Source organism: Lactuca sativa, chromosome 9 (genome assembly GCF_002870075.4).
Source record: "Lactuca sativa cultivar Salinas chromosome 9, Lsat_Salinas_v11, whole genome shotgun sequence".
NCBI lineage: Eukaryota > Viridiplantae > Streptophyta > Magnoliopsida > Asterales > Asteraceae > Lactuca > Lactuca sativa.
The window spans coordinates 95,040,257-95,059,555 of record NC_056631.2 but is presented as its reverse complement, the minus strand read 5'-3'; the positions used below and the strand labels follow the sequence as shown (position 1 = coordinate 95,059,555).

At 41.4% G+C, this 19,299-nt stretch overlaps 1 protein-coding gene across 1 annotated transcript; it reads left to right on the top strand.

Annotated features, from left to right (window-relative positions):
- The first annotated feature begins 12,011 nt into the window (after positions 1-12,011).
- Positions 12,012-14,048, top strand: LOC111885192 (uncharacterized). The gene is made up of 3 exons (XM_023881471.2): positions 12,012-12,582; positions 12,808-13,454; positions 13,536-14,048. The coding sequence occupies exons 1-3, from the start codon at positions 12,012-12,014 to the stop codon at positions 14,046-14,048; spliced, it is 1,731 nt and encodes a 576-aa protein (XP_023737239.2).
- The last annotated feature ends 5,251 nt before the right edge of the window (positions 14,049-19,299 follow it).

Sequence of the window (19,299 nt, the reverse complement as noted above, 5' to 3'; positions counted from 1 at the left end):
GGTCTTCCCAAATCCCGTGGAACAAGCTTTCCACATGAAGATGATATTCCACGATTCGATCAAGGAACACGAGATCATGTTTCACTTCCTCCACCTCCTCCAATTATTCTCCCTAACCCCCAAGTACGCAGGCTTGAAAAGTTCAAGATCACTCAAGCCCTTTTGGCAAGTAAACACGAAGATGGGAAACTTGTGTGTGCACACGTCTTAGAGATGAAGTCACACATTGATAGGTTAAGGATGTTGGGTGTCGAGATTTTAGGTGAGTTGGCTGTTGATTGGGTTCTTCAGTCGCTTCCTGAATCATATAGTGAGTTCGTTAGAGAGTACTATATGATGGATCATGACGTGACCCTCATTGATCTTGCCTATTTGCTTATAGCTGTTGAATCACAATGATTTGGCGTGCTGGTCAAGCAAATTTGTTTGGTGAATCAAACTCCCAAACTACAATGGACATTCAAAATGGTGACATTGGAAATCTAGAAAAGGTAAACTCTGAGATAGTTCCATGTGTCATTCCAAAAGAGTCCATTTGCTTTTATTGCCAAAAGAAGGGGCATTGGAGACGAAGCTGCCCTATTTACCTACGAAATCTAAGAGATGGGAGAGTCAAGACGTATGACTCTACTTCACGTAAAATCCATTAACTAACTCTTTTAAGTTCCTATTCTAGATTCTTAATACATGATGTGATAAGATTACATTTTGATGTTTTGTAGGATCGAAAAAAAGAGAGGAAGCTTAAGGGAAGAAGTGAGCTGAATCTAATCGTGAAGAAATGGATTTTGATCGCATTGCTTGAAGATTAGATTCTTGAGCTACTACTTGGAGTTAGAATAGATTGCTAAGAAATTTGTAATAACATAGTTTTTTAATTGAATTACATTGTAAGGACAAATTTTTCCGCAATAAAATAAATTTTGATTTTATCTTATTTATTTATCCTTGCAATAGCGTGTATGAAAAATTGATGTTTTAAGGTTTGTATTATTAGCGATAATGGATTGGATTCTTAATTAGGTTATTTTTGGAAGTGTCGAGAGTTTACCAAATAGTGAGAGTTTCTCATCACCCAAGTTTCAAGTGGATAGAAACTTGGAATCATGCAATGTGTATTGTATGATGAATGACAAACTTTCACATTTGGGAAATTTAGACTAATTCTTTGACAAAGTGTTAATTGAAGGACTAGGAGATTGAGTACACTAGGTGGTACGTTGATCAAGACTACCACAAGAATGACAAAGATATTCGTCATGATTTACTAAAGTTTAGTAAATATGGTTATACTTATAAGATTAAGTATAATTTTGAGTTGATTGAAAGAGTTTCAATCAATTGCAGAACAAATAAGAAGAATCAAGTAGGCAGAAAGATAAAAGTTTCTCTATTCTAAGAAGAAGGGAGAGTACCTTTTTATTGTGTTTTATGATAAGTCTTAATGATTAAGAACTATTTCTCAATTGGTCCTCTAAGTGAGTCTTAGTACATATGTATGTCTAAGAAGAGGAATCGAGAATTGTAGAAATGGTTAAATCAAGAAGTCAATCATAATTCGTTCCAATATCAAGTCTTAGAGTCAAGATCGTGACTTGAGTGAAAAGTCTTAAGTAGGTTTATAACACTCATCAAATGTGGAATTTGGAAAAGTTTTCTTATTCTTGCACATTTGAAATTGGTAGGTTGTGATGTCTTGGATAAGACAAAGACCAACTAGGACCAATTTTGTGAAGTGTTTTGTCTTGATTAAAGCTACACTAACTCTTGAATATTTGTTTATCAAGAAAAGTGTCCTGACAAGAGAACCTTATATGTCAAGAAGTCAGTGGGAGTCTTAAATGTCTTGAAAAGTTTCAAGAACAAATTCAAGAATAAACCTAGTTGATCATCACTAGCGTACGACTTGAGGTTTATAACCTATCGTGACTGACATACTCTAGTTTCTGTGCCATTCCATTTGAGTTTACTATGTGTGTGAGTTCTATGAGTTCTCATTTGAACGCATAAAGGCAAGCACATTGATCAATGGAAATTACATTGATAAGTAAGGGTGAGCTGCTTAACAACCTGGAAGCAATGGTGAGCACTCGTGCTGCCATGAGGCAGGAAATTGAGATTGAACAAGTTCTGTCCATATGAGATGGATTTGTCACAAACATTGTCTTATGATTGTTGTTATGACAAATTTACATGGATAGGAACACATACATCATAAAATCTAAGTGTCATAAGGTTTCCCTCCTTCGTGAAAATGATTGTGAGGAAATGCTTTCACTAAGAGAGATTTTAAGGAGATAGCAATTGTGTAAATTGTATTCTCAAATTCGATTATGATTACGGCATCCCTCTTCATAGTTTGAATTGTGGGAAATGGCAAATGGGTCTGAACATTTTAGACTTATTGCTATAAGTTCTATAATCGTTTAGACACACACATGAGTTATATAAGAAAGGGTGTATGAGGTTGAGAAGCTTAGATAAAGTCTTATCGAAGCGTCTTAGTATTAGAAATATGAACTTAAGAAACTCAATAAGCATTGTTTTCTAAAAGTTCAACTGTTTTTTGAATACATGTCAAAACTAGTGGGAGCATAAGTGCTATGTTGGTATGAATATAATCATCATGTTAGTGGGAGCATGATAATTATGGTAAGTTGCAATTTAGCAATATTAATTATAGAAAACAAGTGTTTTAATTTGCAAAGTTGAAAGGGTTGAAAAGTTGTTTTGCTATAATTAAGGGAGAGAATATTATACGTCGTTTCAAAATCTAAGAGCTTAGATCGAGAAATTTTAATCAAATTTAGTCAAATATATGAATTGCATTCTCAAAATTCGATTATGATTACGACATCCCTTTTCTTAATTCGAGTTTTGAGAACATGGCAAATAGAAATATTATGGCAAAAGACTGATAAAGTATCACGTCTTTATGTAAGACATTATGCTTCGTGTTCCATACACTTCGAGTATAGGATCGATCGCATATGCTGTTATAATTGACTGTTCTAAAATTTCCCAAATGCCTAGAGCATTAAGAGGGAAAAAGGACTAGAACCGGACATGACTAAGTTTATTAACAACTATCAAAGGACAATCTAAGGTTCACCAAAGATTGGTTGCTTGTGAGTCGTTGGAAGTGTAGTATTGGATGGACCATATTGACATTATTATTATTAGATATGATTCTATTAATAATGAGTTGTCATATGGAAAATATAGAAATGTTTCCATATTGGGAGTTGGACGTTAAAAATCTATATGTCTAGATTAGAAAATTTTATGCAAAAAAAAAAGATGTTAAAAGGAATGTACTTTGAATATGAGACTTCATATCTATGGAATTGTCTTGCAACAATCTCCAATAGAGGACTTTGTAATTTCATTCGCAAAGACTTTGTGACCTTGGCGCTATGACATTACGAAAGGATCGTTGCATAAAATATTAGAATCTAGCATATTCTATAAGTAGCAAGAATTTGGTATTCTTACACTTGTGGTAAGGATTGGGAATTGTGAAATGAGTATGATTGAAATTGTGTTCAATTAATCTATTTGACAAAGTTAGGACCATAAGAAAACATAGTGTGCATGCTAAGAGCATGGGACAACTGTAGTTATAATTCAAGTAATAAGTTGATTACCCGAAACAACAAATAATGAGTAATCAATATTGTGATAAGTAAAAGGTGTTTTATTTATACTCAAAAGTTTGGGGCCATATAAGATTAGTATTATTCTTGTGTTTCACTTTGCATGTTTTGACTTCCTGAATAATTAAATTATTTCAGAATAATCAAATTATTTGAATGTTCCACAGTCACTCATACTTTGGGAGTAGATATGAAAGAAGATTGTCGTGAATTGGTGTGTAGATTGTTTAAAGTGTATTAAACATGGCAAAGGTTTTCTGCAACGTTCATGAGTGCTTAAGAATATGATTTGAGCATTGGATTAAACCCACGCTCACTTAGATCGCTTCATGGATTTTATCACGAGCAATTGGTGAGACGATAATATCTTATATTATTGAAACCGAGATGTGTGAGTTGTATCTTGTAAATCGGTTGCACATTGATAATATGTAAACGCACTAGTAACTTGGTGTTATAAAACATATTGTTGTGTGTGATTCGGTGAGTGAGTGCAAGCAAGCATTGTATCAAAGTTTATCCGTTCCTTTTATCCAAATTAGGATAAAAGCGATATCTTTGGGCCCCTCGATGATTTAGTGATGACAAACGTAAATGCTCGGCCGGGCTAGGGCTAATTTGATTTCTTCAATTAGTCAGTCGTCATAAATCGGGAATCGAGATATAGTACAAAGAGAATGATTTGAAATCATATCTCATATGATATCTAGACGATAATATCTTATATTATTGAAACCGAGATGTGTGAGTTGTATCTTGCGAGTCGGTTGCACATTAATAATATGTAAACGCACTAGTAACTTGGTGTTATAAAACATATTGTTGTGTGTGATTTGGTGAGTGAGTGCAAGCGAACATTGAGTCGAAGTTTATCTGTTCCTTTTACCCAAAGTGGGATAAAAGCGATATCTGTGGGCCCCTCGATGATTTAGTGATGACAAACGTAAATGCTCGGCCGGGCTAGGGCTAATTTGATTTGTTCAATCAGTCATTCGTCGTAAATCGGAAATTGGGAAACAACACATAGACTGAGAGAATGATTTCAATCCATGTCTCACGTCTATACGATATCTAGAATGGAGGAATATATGATCCCTTATCTAAAGGACAAGTTACTGATAAGATCAGAGTCCGACAACGTCTTTGAGAGCTACGATTGCCAATCGGGTTGTACTTGCATTTATGGTTACTAGACTTATCCAAGTGGGAGACTGTTGGATTAGTGTCTAAGCCCGTAACCATATTTGGTAAGTACTTGACCCGGTTGTGGATGGTCCTTTTGGGTTGCCTTCAAACCTGACAATGGAATAGGATAATTGTTGGAGAGAGAAGAATGATTTATTAATTTATTACTTGATTAATAAATTAATTTGAAATCAAGATAAATTATTTATTAATGTATTATGGATATAATATATTGATTAAAAATCATATTGTTTAATTAATATTTAATCAGAAATTAATTTGGAATTAATTTTAGGATTAAAGGAATTAATTGAAACTATAGGGACTAAAGGTGACAATGTTCAAAAGTTGAGCATTGAAGCATTCTAGAACCTCCTTAGAGGTGGGGAACGAAATCTAGAGTGTCCTAGGGTTTCCTTGGGCTCTACGGGTGCCTTGGAAGCCTTAGGGAGGAAGTTAAGGGATTAGGGTTATCTAAGATACACCTGCCTTATCCTAAACCTTCCTTATCACCTATATAAACCCTTATAGGGTTGGATTTCGTCTAAGGCACTCCAAGAGAGGCTTAGAGCCGAATTTTCACTTCCCTTCTCTCTCCATAGTAATCCTTGGTTGCTAGGTTTGTTTGTGAGCCATTAGAGGTACTACACTTGTGGTACTTGCTTTCAAGAGCTAAGGAAATTCAAGGAACTAGTTGTTATTACTATATAACAACAAAAGGTATGTATTCTATTCTCCTTTGTGGATTTCAAAAATCATTGGAGTATCCCAGTTTTTTTTTTTGTTCATAAAGTTGTATGTCTAATAGTGAGAACATAGATCCAATTAGGGTTGCATGCACACATAGGATGGTTTGTATAAAACCCATCATTTTCTCTAAGAGCCTTGGACGAAATCTTGGTCCACTCTCTCTCTCTCTCTATAGTTTTCCTCTTGCTAGCTTGGGTGTGAACTATCAGAGGCACGACATTTTTGGTGCTTGCTTCCAAGAGATCTTCAAATGAGAATTTTATTTGTTTGCTATAACAACTAAAAGGTATGTAACACTAAACCTTTTATTTAGTTTTTTTTAAAATACCTAGGTATCGCTAGGGTTCTTATTTTATGTTCAAAGTATATGTTCAATTAGAGAAAACATAGATCAAGAATTAGGGTTTCATGCATACATAGGTTTTTGTTTGTTATGCTCAAAACCCATCAGGTGGAACCAAAAACTTCCACAGGAAAGCTTCTTTCAAGTGTGTGGGAATGGGGATGATATCCATTTTTTTCCTGTATTATGCTACATGTTCTTTAGGATTTGTGGTCCCGTCATAATGCTTCATGCTGGAAGTTTGGAAACACTTTGGGACATCGATGTCAGCGATTGTAGGAGCGTATCTTGAGATCTTGTGGCTTGTTGAGGAGACTTCCGATATATGTTGGACTACTCCAGGTACACTTGAGATCATCTGTCATAGCTGTTGAAGTTCTTTGGCCATGAGCGGGCTCATTCCTGCATTAACATCCATAGAGTTAGCAGTAATGATATTATTATTGACAAAGTTACCAAGATCCTTGTTATTGGAAGTAACAAAAGTTTCCCTGGGATCTTGGGTCGTATGGGCTTACTCGCTTGGAGTTACGCCCTAAGTGGGAACAGTTTCCGGTATTGAGGATCCTATCTCGCGGCAATTCGCTGGGGATCCTATATCACAGAGTTTAGGATATTGGGCTGTAAGATCGAGGGTGCTACTTCTTGAGGCTTGTGGATCTCTGATCTCATTCTCTCCACTTCCTTGAGTATTGTACTATTATCCTCCTGTTGTGGAGTGGCTTGTAGTTCCAATATCTTCATCATAGTGAATATTTCATTATTGGAAATCAGCATAGGAGGATCCTGAAGTCATTGGGTAGTGACCGAAGAGGTGTTTTTCTTCGGTGCCTAAAATTCTTTCTTAGGAGCTCCATCTGGGGGCGAAGGAAGGTTTTTAGAGGAAATTGGAGGAATGGAGGAAGAGGATAAGGTCGTTTAGGTAGAGATGATTCCCGAACGATTACGAACACCATGGCTCCACGGTGGGCGTCAAATTGTTTTGGTTAAAAATTGATTAAGTGTAATTCAACCAAATTGTATGAGAGGTTGTGATGTTAGTGTAATGTAAGTATCAAATGGTAATCAAAGTGAGATAAATGATTTACAAGGAAGCCCTCAATTCTTTGTAGGATCTCCGACATAAAACCTTGGGAGGTGATAATAATCACCTGCCTTGATGTGTTTTATTGATTTTAATCTGAGGTTACAAAGATTGTGAAAATAATACGAGTACAAGAGTAGAGGTAGAGCTAATCGTATATGTTGTGTATTAGATACATGTGTTATTTATAGTCTAGTGTAAGTAATAAGAAGTCTGATAATTCCAGGATCCTCCAGAATCAACATATGAACGTTATTTGACTTGGTATTCCAGGTCTTTTGCCTAGTTGAAATGACTCTCCATTGAGAATGGGTATTGTGTTGACTAGCTCTACACATGTGAGAAAAATAAAGAAAATATAGTCGTTACAAATGTTAGAAATATTAGTGGTAATAGTTAGGATCCCGAGATATGTTCAAAGATCCTGAGGCTTCAGAAATATTTGAGGATCCTGAATATGATTCAAGGATCCTGCCACTAACAATAGTGCTCCATGCAAATAAAAGTAAGGCCGAGCATAGCATAGGAAATGTCAAAGCGATAAGGTATCTTGCTCAATTTGATTAAGATGTCGATGAAATTGGTAATGGTAGATAAAAACCAACTACATTGTAGAAGAAAGGTGTCAAAGGCAAGCGAAGCCCTATTTCTAGAAATTTTACATAAATACCAACCTTAGCATGAGGAGCCATGGTATCACTATGATATGAAAGCTCAACACCAATGTAAAAAGTCTAAGAACTCTTGAGCAAGCAAAGAAAAAAAACGAAAAACTAATAAGAGAAAAAGGAACGAATAACAAACGGTAATATAAGGAAAAAAACCAAAAAGGTAGGTAAAAACCCTTCTTCAGTTATCATGAAAAATCAATCATACTCCCATATTTTCGATAATAAACATATTTTTGTAGCAAGGTTGCCAATGCAGTGACAAGACAGACAGAACCAACCAACTAACAAAAAGTCATTATCTCTATCCGGCTACAATGAAGTTGGCAACTGTAACTTCACCTTACACCTATCATGTTGTGGGACTTAGTAGTGTACCATACTTAGAATGATCTCACTTTGGCACAAATAATCTATATGTGGACTGAACAATAATACTCCACTAAAACAAAGTAAAGGCTAAGTCGATTCAAAGCAAGGTTAAAGCGCCAAAGTATCTTTAAAAGGCACACGATATAGACATATAAATTGTATGAGGTGACAAACATTATCTCATCCTCCAACTCTATAAATACATCCTCCATAAAAGGTATAAGAAAGTAACACAACACTCAAGAGTTTCTTCGGACCTAATCTTTAACACTTAGATCTAAAGCTGATTCACAAACACAATTTTGGGTTCAAAGTTCATATTGTAAGGTAATTGATTCTAAGTTCATATTTTGTGCTTAAGTATACATTATTATTGATTCTTAGTTGTAACGTAGCGTGGCAAATCAAAGAGAAGACATGTGGAATCATTTCTCAGTTAGAAATAACCTTCATCTTCTTCTTCTTCTTTTTTCTTTTTTTTTTTTGCAGAAACACCTATGAAAATGTCATTTCTTACTGAGAAATAACGTTTATGTATGTATTGCTACAAAAAAATCTTAATAAGAAATGACATATTCACAATTGTTCCTTCAAAAAATGTGAATTCTCACACCTACAAAATGCTATTTCTCAATGAGAATCAACATTTTCGCATCTATCCTACTAAAATGTTATTTTTCAATGAGAAATGACATTTTGAGAAATGACATTTTCTCTCTAAGACCATTTTTTCAATGGGACCATTTCACAGCTCACTTATTTATTTGTACTTATTCATTTTTTTTCTAGATTTTGGGTGTTTGGATTTTGAAAGACTGTAAACCTTGATCATTAATGGTTTTCTTGGAAATAGATAGATAAGATTAGTGATGGTGTGCCTAAGGCAGCACAGCAGAGCCGCGTCCAAGCCCTAGAGTCGGGCACACCAGCCAGACCCAGCCCAGAAGGCTCAGCGCCCGCTGGCGCCCCCGGGAGCTAAACGCCCAGGCGGAAGGCTCGCACCTGCCAAGTGACGCTCCTTGCTCCAAGACAAAAGGTACGGTCAGGAGAAAAACAGTGGGATCAGAGCATTACCGTCGGAGCCAATGAGAGCGCTATAGCGGTTGAGGGCGCACGACCCTCCAATCAGCGCCTCTAATCCTGTCTCCCAAAAAAGCGATACTGTCTGGTACGGACCAGGCAGGAGCACTAGGTATAAAAGGATGCATTCTCAGACTAGCGAGGTAAGTTCTTTGGCCCTTTTGGGGAACGCATACACAAACCCTAAATCATCCTCTAACTTGACCGTGGGAGCGTTCTTCCGGGAGCTCCTCTCGGAAAGCGGCTGACGGCCCTCGTTCTCTGTCATTCAACTGAAGCAGAAGCAAGGTCTTACGGGGGACAAGGTTCCATCATTTGGCGCCGTCAGTTTGTGAGACGAAGAACATAAGCAAAAAGCACGAAAACAAGCAACAATGGCGTCCAACGGTAGTGAGGGACAACCAACTAGTCCCATATGTCCTATGACGAAGTTGGACGAAACACCACCGCCTGCAACGACCAACAGGGCCGTTTTGGGCAAAGGAAGTTCTACGACAGCCGCCGGAAACGTTTCACAACCGTCATTTTCTCAGCAAGAAACAGCTCCGGTGGAGCTACTCCCGTCTACACAGCTTCAGATGCCGCCATTCTTTGCGCCGTCGCTGCAACAGACACGAGCAATCCACTCGACAACACCCCCGTCGAGTCACATTTTCAACATTCCGCCGCCGTTTGCAACACCTTCACCATTTCAGATGACGGGTGGATAGAGTTCCACAACCCTATTACCACCGTTGGCGCAAACCATGATGAGCCACTCACCACCCATTTACCTGACGGTCGGTACATGGACCGGACCGACCATACCTGCCAACAACAACCTGCAACAGCCGGTAATGACCAGCCCCACTACATCCATACACCCTTTCTCCACTAGTTATCCCTTCCAGTTACCATTCCAACCATACCCCTTTTATGGACCAAGTCCGGGTACCTTACGCCACCACCGCATGGTATGAACTCCCAATACCAGCAGGGGATGTCGACTATCCCAGGCCAGGATGGTTTTTCCTGAAGCGTAACGTCTCCGTTCGTCAAAGAGCTATTGGATTATGAGATACCAAATACCGCAAAACTCCCGACACTCAAAACGTATAATGGAACCACCAACCGGACAGTCACATCGACACATATGAATGAACGATGTCGTCGCTAAAGCTTAACGAGAAGTTCTGGTGCACATACTTCCCAACGAAACTCGAGGGCAACGCCGGCACGTGGTTCAAAATGCTACAACCAGGCAGTATTTCAAACTTTGCTCAGCTCAAGTATCTTTTCCTCACCAACTTCATGTAGTTACGCAAATACAAGGGGGACTCTCATTCCATTATCGGCTGTAAACAAAGAGAGGGGAAACTGTGCGAGAATACTTTACAAGATTCACAAATGCCACGCTGGATGTACCAGGGCATGACGAAGGCCTTATAGCCGGAGCCTTCACGTGGGGACTCCTGCCAGGCCCTTTGTCGCAAAAACTCATGGGAAAGAAGCCCTTAGCACGAGCCGAGTTGAAAGAAAGGGTAGAACGATATCTACGGTAGGAGGATGGTGAAGCAGCTAAGCAAGCCTACTTGAATGCCATGACGACCAGGCATCACCACCCGAGTCATACAGACTTCCGAGGGAGAGGAAGACACTATGGCTAGTCAAGAAGAGCGCCGGTGCATTTTCGACCATTTGTTAAAGACGACAGACGGAGTCGTCGCCCAGAAGTGTACGCGGTGTCTGAGAAACAGCAACCGGCCAAGTCACCCAAGAGTCGGTACTGTGAATACCACAAAAGTAAGACGCATGGTACGGTTAACTGTTCGGTACTAAAGAAGGAGATGGAGGAGAAACAACTCAAAGGAGATCTGGTGGAGGTGGCGCGAAGCCTGCGCGCCAAGTTTGATGCTGAGAATGCCAAGGGCCCACCCCGCGAAGGGGTTCAGCCCAGGGAGATATTGATGATACGCAACAAAAGAAGTAGGGAGGAACAACGGAGAGAGCAAACGACTGTTAAACCTTCAGCACGCGCACTTACGTTCTCCATTCAGGATCCCCGGTCGGATGGTTGGAGAGGTGACAACCCGCTGATAATACAAGCATCTATCAAAGAAATGACTATCCATAGGGTCTATGTCGACACCGGGAGTTCAGCAGACATCATCTATGAGCATTGTTTCCGACTCCTCCCAGATCACTGGAAAGACAATTTGCGACCTATGACTGGTAGACTGGTGGGATTCACCGGCCATAGCCTGTGGCCGCTAGGCAGAATCCATCTTCCCCTGACAATCACTAGCCATGACAAGCAGCGAAAGAAAACTGCCCTGATAGATTTTGTGGTCATCCGACATTCAGCAGAGCACAATATCATCCTAGGAAGGACAGCCCTCTTGAAGCTAGGGGCAGTACCATCAACCATGCATGGGATCATGAAATTTGACACACTGAAAGGCGAGGCCATGATACTGGCCACTCCACCCAAAGAATTGCAATGCTATACAGTCATGAAGCCAACAGAAATAACCAAAGGGTCCAAAAGACCTAGGGGCAGTCCTATAAAGGGGAAGGAAGTAATCAATGAAAGACACCTTGATCAGCCGATCAGTGTTGGATGTGACCTCCCAGATCACACGAGAAGAGCGCTGGTCGACTTGCTTAAACGTTACAAACATGTGTTCGCATGGACTCCTACAGACATGGTGGGAGTAGAAAGGAAGGTCGTTGAACACAAACTGATGATCAGGCCAGGAGTAAAAGAAGTTAAGCAGAAGAAGAGGGTCTAAGGGGGAGACCGTAACAGGGCGAGTAATGCAGAAGTGACTAAGCTGACGGAGGCCGGGATATTAAGGGAGGCAATATTCCCAACGTGGATTGCGAACCCAGTTATGGTTCGCAAACAGGATGGATCGTGGCATATATGCATATACTTCTCCGATCTAAATAAGGCGTGCCCTAAGGACTGTTACCCCCTCCCGGAGATCGATCAGAAAGTAGAATCACTACATGGATTTAAACTAAAATGCTTTTTGGACGCATATAAGGGGTATCACCAGATTTTGATGAGCAAGGAAGACGAAGAGAAAACAACCTTCTATATAGATCATGGCACTTTATGCTACACTAAGATGCCTTTCGGATTAAAGAACGCAAGGGTGACATATCAATGTCTGGTTGACTCGATATTCGCTAAGCAAATTGGAAGGAACATCGAAGTGTACGTGGACGATATGGTAATTAAAAGCCCGAATGAGGAAAAGATGCTGCAAGACATTGAGGAAACTTTCCAGACATTAGAAGCGGTCAAGATGAAGCTAAACCCAACCAAGTGCACGTTTGGAGTGGAAGAGGGGCAATTCCTGGGATACTATATCACCAGACAAGGCGTCCAGCCCAGCCCGACCAAGGTTGACGAGTTCATCGAGACGCCAACCCCAAACTCCCTCCGAGATGCACAGGGTCTGAACGGGAAGCTTACAGCTCTAAGCAGGTTCATTTCGAAATCCGTTGACAAGGCCATACCATTGTTCCATACCTTAAAGGGGTGCATTGAGAAGAGCAACTTCCAGTGGACGAATGAGGCAGAAAAGGCGCTCCAGAAAATCAAGGAAGCGCTACACGAGCTGCCAACTCTGGCCACCCCTATCCCTGGAGAAACGTTACAAGTGTATCTTTGAACGTCAGGCGAAGCGATATCCTCGGTATTGGCTGTGGAAAGGGAGGGGGAACAGAGGTCGGTGTACTTTGTTAGTAGAGCATTGCAAGGACCAGAACTCAACTATCCCACACTGGAAAAGTTGGTATTAGCACTCATCTACGTCGCGAGACGACTAAGGCGATACTTCGTGGCACACCAAATCGAGGTACTCACAAGCTACCCCGTTAAACAGATCTTGCTCAAGCCAGAGACGTCAGGCTGGCTGGCCAAGTGGGCAATTGAGTTGGGGGAACACGACATAAACTACCGCCCAAGAACGAGCATCAAAGGGCAGGCGCTGGCCGACTTCTTACTGGAGATTCCAGACGAAGGGAACCTGACGAAAGAGAAGGTGTGGGTAGTTGAAGAGGCCTCGGCTGACCATGGTTCATGGACCCTGTATACGGATGGAGCATCCAGCAGGGAAGGCTCGGGGGCAGGGCTGATCTTGACTAACCCAGAAGGAGAGGAGGTAACCTATGCCCTCCGCTTCGACTTCCATACGTCAAACAACGAAGCAGAGTACGAAGCACTTCTTGCAGGATTACGGTTAGCCAAGCAGGTGGGTGTGAAAGCCGTAACAGCCTTAACCGACTTGAGGTTAGCAGCAAACCAAGTCAATGGAAGTTTCGAGGTAAGAGATCAAAGAATGGGAAAATATGTAAAGATGGTGAAACAACTAGTAGGATCATTCGGCTGGTTTACAATCAAGTAGATACCCAGAAGCGAAAACAAGAGAGCAGATGCTTTGAGTAAGCTGGCATCCACATGCTTTGACCACCTATCAAAGAAAGTTTTAGTAGAGGTACTTCGAGAAAGGAGTATAGATGAGCAACAAGTGAACACCCTAACCCCCGTTGGACCCACATGGATGACACCATACCGGGAATACCTCCAAAGAGGAGTGTTGCCGGACGATCATGATGAAACCAGGAAAATACGTATAAAGGCTCCCTCATACGCAATGGTGAATGGAGAATTATACAAGAAGGGATTCACGTCTCCATGGTTAAAATGTGTGGATCAAGCCAAGGGGGTAGAGATATTGCAGGAGGCACACTCAGGACAAGTGGGTGCACACGAAGGGGCGAGAGCCTTGATGGGCAAAGTGTTACGAATGGGGATATACTGGCCAACGATACAGCAGGATGTGATAGAAGTAACCAGGAAATGTGGGGCATGTCAGTCTTATGCCCCAGTCCAGGCGAACCCCTCGGCCCCGCTGTAACGCCCGTAGATCAGGGTTAGTCAATTTAGAGACGATAAACATCAAAATGACTTTTTGATGGAAGGTTATTTAGAAGGATTAATCTTAACCAAGTTAGTATATGTCACAAGGTTTCCGTGCATATAAAGAACGCCAAAATCCGAGTTATAACGAAGAAGTTATGACGTGTCGAAGTTTCGCGACAGAACCGACACGACCTAGCGCGACGTAAATAGTGAATTTAAGTTAGATAGATATCTATCCTTAGTGATCTAAATGAGAATTGAAGATCTCATCTATAGTAGTGCAACGACGGAAAGACGGACGAAAACGGAGTTCAGATGAAGGAGTTATGAATTTCGAACGGAGTTTTCCTGTCCCGGCCTACTAAAGATAATACATAAGTAATATACTTATAATATATTAAAAATAAAGTCAAAATTAGCCAATGGAGTCTAAACGAGAGTTGTAGATCATAATCTCACCTTCACGTCGATATAAAGAACGTCGAAAACGGAGTTCGTATGCGAAAGTTATGAATTTCTGAAGTTCGGGGCGCGAAACCCCAAAACTGTCAGAGACCACGACGTGGCAAGCAGTGCCACGACGTGGCAAATCTCCTGACACCTCTGGGAGGCCCCCAGATGCAACTTGGGATGATGCATGCAATGACGACCAAGCCCACGACGTGGCAAGGGCCAAATTTGCCCTATAAATAGATTTGAAGGGTCAGCCGTTTAGGGTTGCTATTTTCTCTCTTCTCTCTCCCGTTTTGCATCGATTTGCGTGCCAGAAATACCCCGAAGCCCCGGTATTATTCTCTAGCCCCGAGGCAAGTCCCGAGATCCCGAAGATCCCGAGAAGTGTGGTTCCCGAGCCGAAGCTCTGCCCGCGAGAAGTTCGATTTTTGAAGAGATCTTCCAGATCTGCTGAGGATTACTACTTCTGCAAGTCGTAGTGCTGTCCGATCGTCTTCTGATCAAGTGAGTGTATAGTCCCTTTCATAAACACGATTTTAATACAAGTATTGTTTGAATGTATTAAGTATATGTTTGTTGTGAGTGTGTAGTTACTTTCTTCTAACGCATAAATATTAAGTATTTACTATGAAATACGTGTTATGTGTTTATATATTGGTCTTGATTTGAAGGGGGTACCTAATCTCTTTCAAATGCACGATTTTATACAAGTATCGATTTAATGTACTAAGTATATGTGTTATGTGAGTGTATCAATGTTATCTTCTAATCTCATAGATATAATTTATTCTCTGTGAAATATGTGTTATGTTTATGTGCCTCATCTTTTATCTGGAATGTGTTTTGAATGAACATATTATACATGTTTTAAACTGTGTCTAAAAATGTATATTTTATCTAATAAAATGTTGGGTAGAACATGGGTAGATAGTTGTCTTATGATAAAAGGACGAGAGGCATCGATGTCATTGTAATCCAGTCATCTAGCGGAATTTAGATGACGACCACGGACTTTTCTAGACAGTCCAGTGGAACGCTAGCAGGCTCATAACCTGTAGGTGTTAATGAACTTGGGTGTTCATTCGCTGTATTCCATCCCCCTCATGGTTGCCTTATTTGACTTATATTGCTGAGGAACCCCCGAAGCATGTGTTGTCGCCCCGATAAAATATTCTTAGACTAGGTCCCTTGTGTTAGTTGTCTTAGGGACGTAAGGTGAGAATAACGGGAATGGGTAATTGGGTTAGTATTGGTTGCTGAAATTAAATTAATTATTTATTGTGGGTTGAAAACCCTATATGCTCACCAGGCTCCCAAGCCTGACCCACTCAGTTTTCTTTGCATTACAGGTAATGGCACAAGAGTATAAGTTGGTGGACTTGACGAAAGATTTTGGATTATAGATCAGTAGTTATAAATAACTTTTTTTAAGGTCTATTTTGTTCTGTTTATGCTTTTGGTCTGTATTGAACATGACATCCAGAGATTTTGTTATATAATGAAAATACATTTCTTTAAAGAAATGCTTTGATAAACTCTTATCATGTTTTGTTTTGGGAACAAATTCCGCAACTCTTTTAAATCAAAAGAATTTACTCTGATTTTATAAAACAAAGCATAAACAAATCGGTCTTTTCTGGCCGTGAAATTGGGGATGTCACACCCGCTAAGCAACATATCCAGCCCATGGCCTTTCTACCAGTGGGGCATAAATATAGTGGGTCCATTCCCAGAAGCACCTAGCTGTGGACTACTTCACAAAGTGGATTGAAGCTGAGCCTCTGGCATGCATATCTGGGAGGCACATGATAAAATTCGTATGGAAAAACATCATGACAAGATTCGGAACACCTAAGGTTCTCATCAGCGACAATGGCTTGCAGTTTGCTGAGAACATGTTCAAAGATTGGTGCACCGCCAAAGGGATAAGCCAACGCTTCACATCGGTGGCACATCCTCAAGCGAACGGCCAAACGGAGGTGTCCAACCGAACCATTGTCAATGGGATTAAGAAGAGGTTGGGAAAAGCAAAGGGGAATTGGGTAGAAGAGATACCAATGATGTTGTGGTCATACAGAGCTACACCACGGAAAAGCACAAAGGAAACCCCTTTCAGCTTGACGTATGGAACCGAAGCCATGCTTCCCATGGAGGTAGCAGTGAACACACTGATGGCGGCCAACAAAGATGAGGAAAGCAACGTAAAATACCTGAGGATAAACCTAGATATCCTAGAGGAGAAGCGTGAAGAATCGAGTGTACTCCAAGCCGCATATAAACATGCAACAGAAAGATATTACAACCAAAGGGTAAAGGAGAAGGCCTTCAAAGTCGGCGAATATGTTTTGAGGAAAAACGAAGCAAGCTGAGCCCAACCTCAAGGAAAGTTGGGCCCAACATGGGAAGGCCCATACAGAGTCACGGAGGCAAATAGGAGCGGTGCATACGTGTTGGAGACAATGGAAGGAAGGCCCAGTCCAAGAACATGGAATGCTAGAAACTTAAAGAAATATTTCTTCTAAGGCAAGGGAAGAAAAGGAGGCAACCCAGTTGGTTGACGTCTCATTGAGCTCATCGTACCCTGAATACTTAGAGTATATTTGTTCATGCTAAGAGACATGAGTTCAGTACTTAGTGTATTCAAAATTCCATGCTAAGAGACATGAGTTCGATACTTAGTGTATATATAATTCCATGCTAAGAGACATGAGTCCAATACTTAGTGTATTTAAAAATACCATGTTAAGCATCATGAGTTCAACACTTAGTGTATTCAAAAAACCCGCGGTTAATGAAATGACAATGCAATTGCAGATCTTCATATACTTAGTGTATTAGTCTAATGACTGAATGATCACATGCGAAACCCAATCATGGATGCTAAGTGCGTCCAATATAGACACTTAGTGTGCCAATAGTAGCAAGGGTAAAACAAAGTGCCCGGCGCATCAAGGCGCTGTGTATCCTGAATAACGCATAGTAATCAAGCAAGCAAAAAAAAAACTAAACTAAACAAAACAAGCAGGCAATTGATAATGCCTAAAACAGGCCAAACGTACATCCAAGAAAGCGAAATATTGTTTTAGAAGTTCAAACATTACACATCAAAACATCAAATACTAAACCAACAGAAAAAAGAAACCTTACGACTCCAGACCATCCCCACGAACATCCTTCTCACCCACCACAGCCTCCACCCCAACACTCTTTCCAGCATTTTCTCCAATCGCCCTACCATCGCCTTCTCCATCATCAACAACCACTTCACTAACGTTACCATCACCAACACTTGCCCCAAAATCATGCTCACCACCACCACCAGACCCGTGATCCTTACCATCACCTTCCATATCAACACCCGTCACCAACACCATCTCATGACCCACAGTACTCTCAGGCGTACCCTCTGAACCACCAAAGGAGCATAACTCCCGCAAACATTCAATACCCACCTCCCCCAAACCTAACAGAATCGCATGATCCGTACTAGCGAAGGACAAAAGAGCATCATTTATGCTAACTACGGGACCAACAGACGATGCACCAACAACCGCTCCCACCGCCACCTGAAGTCTTCTGAACAGACTCGACCCCAGCCATGTACGCAGCATGGCGGATAAGACTGATGGCGTTGGTAAAATCAGGATGCTCTATCAGTTTATCAACAATACGAACAACACCAACATGCAACAACCAATCCAAGTCTCGTCGAACAGCATCCACATCTGACTGCAGTGACGATACAAGCTTGTCGCGATCGACAGCATCACGCTCAAGAATTTCAATCTGGATCATTAAGCCTTCATTCATTTGTGTGAGAGAATCAACCTTGATTTCCAATGCAACCCTAGCCTCTTCAAGAATGTTCTTCTCGGATGCTAGCAACTCACATTTCTTCTCAGAAGAGCGAAGATCATCACCAAGCTCATTCAGACAACGCTCCAAACTAGTCACACGCGATCCACAGGTGGCATGTGTGGCCCCCACCTCGCCAAGGGTTTGGATACGCCGAGAACCTGCAACAAGATAAAACATGGCCTGTGCAGCAGCGTAAGCCATATTGTGAGCAAGGGCAGGATTACCCATCGCCTCCATATCCTCAACTGCAGCTGGAGGGAAGGCGTGGCGCGAGAATTCCAGAGCATTGGCACGAACAGACAGACGAGAATCATCGCGAAGATCCCAAGATGGCACAAAGACTGTAGACTCAGAAGCACCATCACCAGGGCCACCGTCATTGGAAACTAACTGGCCCATGGGGGCCAAAGCCTTTCGTCGGGGAAAGCTTGGAGGGAGCAAACGGAATAGTTGGAGAAGGAATGGAAGAAAAATCTGAAATAACGGGCTGTTCAGTCGCCCTGTCGACTCCCTCAGACTGTTGCACGTCATCATCGGGAATCACAACCACGCCAGTGGATGTGGAACTCACTGGTGCGGAACTCATCGAACTCAGCAGGCGAGAAAAGCTGCGCGTAGTATGCACTCTCTTGGTGGCAGGGGGAGCGCCAGTAACCGGCTCGCCCATGGCTTGCATAGCTTTCCGTTTTGCCTGCATCCGCCGAACATCAGCAATGACACCTTCTTTGCTATCTTCATTGTCCTCCAGGGAGGAAGAGGGAGCGCCGCCCAGGGGCATGGCAGAGGAGATGGGGCGAGCACGCAGCGGATTCTCCTTGGACGCCGATGAGCTTACTGGAGGAATAGGAGGAGTAGTGGTCAGAGCAAGCCGGTTTGCTCGGCGAGGAGGGGAAGGCTATCGACCAGATCTACCTCACGAAACTCCAGTTTGCCCC